This window comes from Guillardia theta, assembly GCF_000315625.1.
Source record: "Guillardia theta CCMP2712 unplaced genomic scaffold GUITHscaffold_75, whole genome shotgun sequence".
In the NCBI taxonomy this organism is placed as follows: Eukaryota; class Cryptophyceae; order Pyrenomonadales; family Geminigeraceae; genus Guillardia; species Guillardia theta.
In genome coordinates this window covers 148,727-153,143 of record NW_005434599.1, presented here as the reverse complement: position 1 = coordinate 153,143, position 4,417 = coordinate 148,727, and the positions used below count along the sequence as shown (strand labels likewise).

General features: G+C 57.1%; 2 protein-coding genes across 2 annotated transcripts; one reads left to right on the top strand and one right to left on the bottom strand.

The window, feature by feature from the left end:
- Positions 1-757: 757 nt before the first annotated feature.
- GUITHDRAFT_54214 (hypothetical protein) lies at positions 758-1,546 on the bottom strand (the record flags this gene model as incomplete). The annotated part of the gene is made up of 1 exon (XM_005826376.1): positions 758-1,546. A coding segment is annotated over one exon (789 nt), but the record flags the coding sequence as incomplete, so codon positions are not given.
- Positions 1,547-3,177: 1,631 nt separating this feature from the next.
- GUITHDRAFT_76358 (hypothetical protein) lies at positions 3,178-4,212 on the top strand (the record flags this gene model as incomplete). Its single annotated transcript, XM_005826375.1, has 3 exons — positions 3,178-3,270; positions 3,401-3,985; positions 4,012-4,212. Coding segments are annotated over 3 exons (879 nt in total), but the record flags the coding sequence as incomplete, so codon positions are not given.
- Positions 4,213-4,417: the final 205 nt, after the last annotated feature.

Sequence of the window (4,417 nt, the reverse complement as noted above, 5' to 3'; positions counted from 1 at the left end):
CTCTCTCTCTCCTCCCTCCCCTTCCTCTGGTCCCGCCAGTCCTCTTCTTCTCCTTCTTCTCCTTCGGTCTCACTCCCTACAGGCGGCAGGGTCGCAGCGACGGCAAGCCGCTTCAGCTTGTGCTCACTCGTGGAGCCTGATTGACGAAGAGGGAGGAGGGAGGATATGGAGGAGGCGGTGTATCAATACTGTTTATAAAAGGAGACAAACGTGTGAAGACACTTTCAGTTCCACACACAGAAATCAAAAGAATCAAGACCCTGACTCGCTCCCCTTTCTCCTCCTCCTCCTCCTCCTCCTCCTCTCACTCGCCTCCTCCTCTTCTTCTAGTCTCCCATCCATCCTTACCTAGCACTGCTTCTCCATCGTCGCATCCAAGTCGCCTTTTGCCGCTCCTTCCTTAGCGTCGTCTACCACTACTCCATCATCATGTCGCCCGCCCCCTGGCGCAGAGTCAGATGATGATGATGATGATGATGATGAGTGGGGAGGGTTCAAATGAGGGAGAGGAGGGGAAGAGGGAGGGGGGAAAGGTGTAGACAAGGGAAGAGTGGACGAGGAAGATTGAGGACATAGAAGGGAAGAGTAGGGAGGGAGGGAGGGAGGGAGGGAGGGAGGGGAGGACCTTGAGGTGCTGCGCCCCACTCCCTATGATGAACTCATTCCCGTAGTCATCATAGAACTTGGGCCTGCTGTACTGACCCAGCCACCAGCGCATGATCGCATCCTGGTCAGCAGGGGCGAGGTTGGGCTCCTTGAGAAAGGGATGCTGCAGCAGCTGCTCCGCCGACCACCGCATGTCCTCGTCCTTCTGCAGGCAGCACTTGATGAAGTCTTCTAGCTGCGGGGAGAGCCCGCTCCCCTGCGGGATCGGCACGTCCTCGTTGACCACCCTCTGCATGATCTCGAACAGCGGCGACTCCTGACCGTCGCTGCGCATGTAGGGATGGTGACCCAGCGCGCACTCGATGGCGATGATGCCGACCGACCAGATGTCTGCCTTCATCGAGTACTGGTTCCCCTGCAGCCTCTCCGGGCTCATGTACCCCACCGTTCCCACCCAAGTAACCCCCTTGGCATCCTGGTCCAGCACGCGACTGACGCCGAAGTCGCTCAGCTTCACCACTCCCTCCGTCCCCATCACCACGTTGGCAGGCTTCAGGTCGCGGTGGATCAGCCGGTGCTGGTCGTGGAGGAAGTGAAGGGCCCGGGTGATCTTGTTCAGGATCACCGACAGCACCCGCTCGTCCATCCTCGCCCTCCGCTCCGCCTGCTGCTGCAGCAGCACCTGCAGCGATCCCCAGTCCATGAGCTCTAGCACCAGGTACACCCTCCCCTCCTCGTAGAACACATCGTACAGCTCCACGATGTCTTGCATCCTCCCGCACCCCCGATGAGTCTGCAGCTCCTTCATTAGCTGCTCCCGATGCCCTTTGGACCCGATGCTGATCTCTTTCAGCGCAAACTGCTTCTCCGTTGGTATGTGCGTTGCGATCCTCACCCCTCCACCCTCCCCTCTTCCTAACTCCGGCCCTAGCACGAACTGCGACAGCCTGAACCCCTGGTCTCCTTGCTGCGGGATCGTGACGATCTTCGAAGTCCCGCTGTTGGGGTCCGTGTCTTGGAACGAGTAGGTTTGACCTGAGGCAGGGGAAGCAACGTCAGCTCTCTGCATCTCCCATGGTCCTTCCTACCTCCCTCGCTCTCGCCAATGTTGAAGGATGACTCTCGTGCCATCGCTGGTACCTGCAGCTGCAGCGGCCGCCGCGTTCGCTCGCCCATGCGGAAAAAGTCTAGAAGAGCCGAAGTCAGGCCATACCAACGGTGAAGGTGGAGACAGAGCAGGAGAAGAAACAATTCTTGTTTCTCTCGCAAGTCAAACTCAGCATGGCGTCAATCGAATTTTCAAATCAGATGTCTGCCAACAACCATAGGTTGTTGTCTTTCGATTCTTAAACTAATGAGATATGCCCTAGTTCGACAGTTGCATTTTTAAACTTGAAATCCCTACAGCTCCTTTGCTCTCGTTCACACTGATTGCACTCACAGAAGATGGTTAATAAACAAATGCGCAATCGATTTTCAACGCATTCCTCTCGCTCGCTCGCTCCCTCCCTCGCCCACCAGGCTTTCCCCACCAAAAGTACTATCACTTTGATGCATACTTTTCTGATCATCAAATATGATTCTACTCATCCTTCATGCATCCTTTACATTATCTGCATTAATCTTCCTCCTTTTGCAGGCCTTTACGCTCCCTAGCCCCCCTGCTTCTATTCCTGCTCCTGCACAACTTCTTGGTGAATTTTCACAAGGCAACCGTCCATGTTCGTGCCCCTTCCGCTCTTGCTCCCTAAGTTCAAGCTACTCCAGCTAGAGTTCAAACTCTTCCGCGTTCTCATCCTTCGCCCCTCGTCCTCCTCCTTCCTCCCGCTCCTCCTCTCTCCCTCCGCCAGCTCCAGCATTGGTGTCATGGGCGGCCAAGTTATTCCGGGTGGGTAGGGTACTTTACTCCAAGGGGTGAGGCGTTGATGACACCGGTACTTTCGACACTTATTTCATTGGTATTTGGGGGTAGTAGATCACTGGGAGGGGTTGTCGAAGAGGACGGTAGTAGGCTCCAGTGGGGTAAGTTTCCCCAATTTACGGGGTAGGGTACCCCAAGGACCCCTTCATCGGAGGTACTTACGGAGGGTAGTTCTGCTAGCAGTGTGGGTGATGAATTTGTATGGGTCCTTTGCTAGGAGCTGTGGGGGGTAGTATTGGCAAAGGGGTGGGCCGGATTAGGCGCATGGTGGTGGGGGGGTTGGGCGACTCGAAGAAGAGGGAGGGAGGGAGGGAGGGAGGAGGAGGAGGAGGAGGAGGAGGAGAAGGTGGTGGTGGTGGAGGAGGAGTGGAGATTATGAGAGGAACAAGAGAGGATGAGCAGGAGGAGTGTTGATGATATGTTGAGAGGTTGGCAGTGAGATGCTTGTTAGATTTGTTCACTGTTACGTATACAGGCCTCCGATCTTCGATAAACATTTCTCGCCGCTGGCTCCCCTTCGTCCTCCTGCACCTTGTTGTGTCTTCAGCATCCCAGCATAGGATGAGCAGCAGTGCTCTGTGTCAACATCAGTTCGACACCATCTTGAACGCAGGCACGACACAGCAGTGCTTTGCGAGTCTAACAAGCTGGCAGATGCCGTGGAGTTCTGCACGGCGCCCGGGGAAGAGAACACTCTGATAGCAGGGACGTATCAGCTGGCAGAAGGGCATGAAGGGAGAGATGTGAGCGCTGCGTGTGATGGAAGCACGTGACATGTGACCATGAGATCTTGCCGACGACCTGCCGTGTCCTGACTTGCCACTTCCTGCTGTTGCTCGTCCCTTACTTGTTGTCTGGCAGGCAGCGTCACAGACGCGTCATGGCCGCCTCTACACGCTCACAGTCGATGAGCAGGACGAGGATGCAGGCGGAGCAGAAGGTCAGACCCCCTCCGTCCGCTCCCTCCACGCGCTGGATGCCCCTGGTGTGTTCGACATCAAGTGGAGTGGATACTCTGCAAGCATGCGGAGCGTGCTGGGGCAGGCAGGGGCGGATGGGTGTCTCCATGTGTATGCTCTAGGAGAGGAGGAGGGAGGAGGGAGAGGCTTGCGGCTGGAGTCGTCCTTTCGCTGCAGCAACACCCCAGGGTCCCTCGCACTGTCTCTGGACTGGAACGATCGCTGCAGTGCGGAGAGGAGGAGGAGGTGTGCGGCTGTGAGCATGTCGGAGGGAAAGGTCTGTCTGGTGCAGATGAGGAGCGATGGGACCCTCTGCTCTGCGGGGGAGGTGGAGGGGCACGAGCTGGAGTGCTGGATAGCGTCGTGGGACTGCCATGCTGAGGATGTCATGTACAGTGGGGCAGACGACGGGTTGCTGAAGTGTTGGGACCTGAGAGGAGGAGGAAGTACCCTGTTGCATGCGGACAGGAGGAGCTTTCAAGCAGGGGTACCGCAAGCTGTGCGGGAGGAGAAGGAGCTGAACAGTGGCAGGTGACTTGCATTCAGAGCCACGCGGCCCTGCAGCACTGCCTGGCGGTGGGAAGTTACGACGAGACGGTCAAGATCTACGACACGAGGAACATGCGATCACCTGTTGCTGAAGTGAGGAGGGAGGGAGGGAGGGAGGGAGGGAGGGAGGGAGGGAGGGAGGGAGAGGGGAGGGGGAGGGGAGGGGAGATGAGATAAGGAAGGAGGGAGATGGACAGAAGGAAGGGAGGCAGGTGGGGGGGGGAGGGGGAAGGGGTGGCGGAAAAGATAAGGACCACCTAATACCCATGGTGAAGAAGGGGGAAAGATGACTGGGGGAATCTGGGAGGGGGCACATAGGAAAGTGATGGAGAACGGGAATGGTTGAGAGAGGAGCGCTCACGGCCCCTTGATCTCCTGAAGA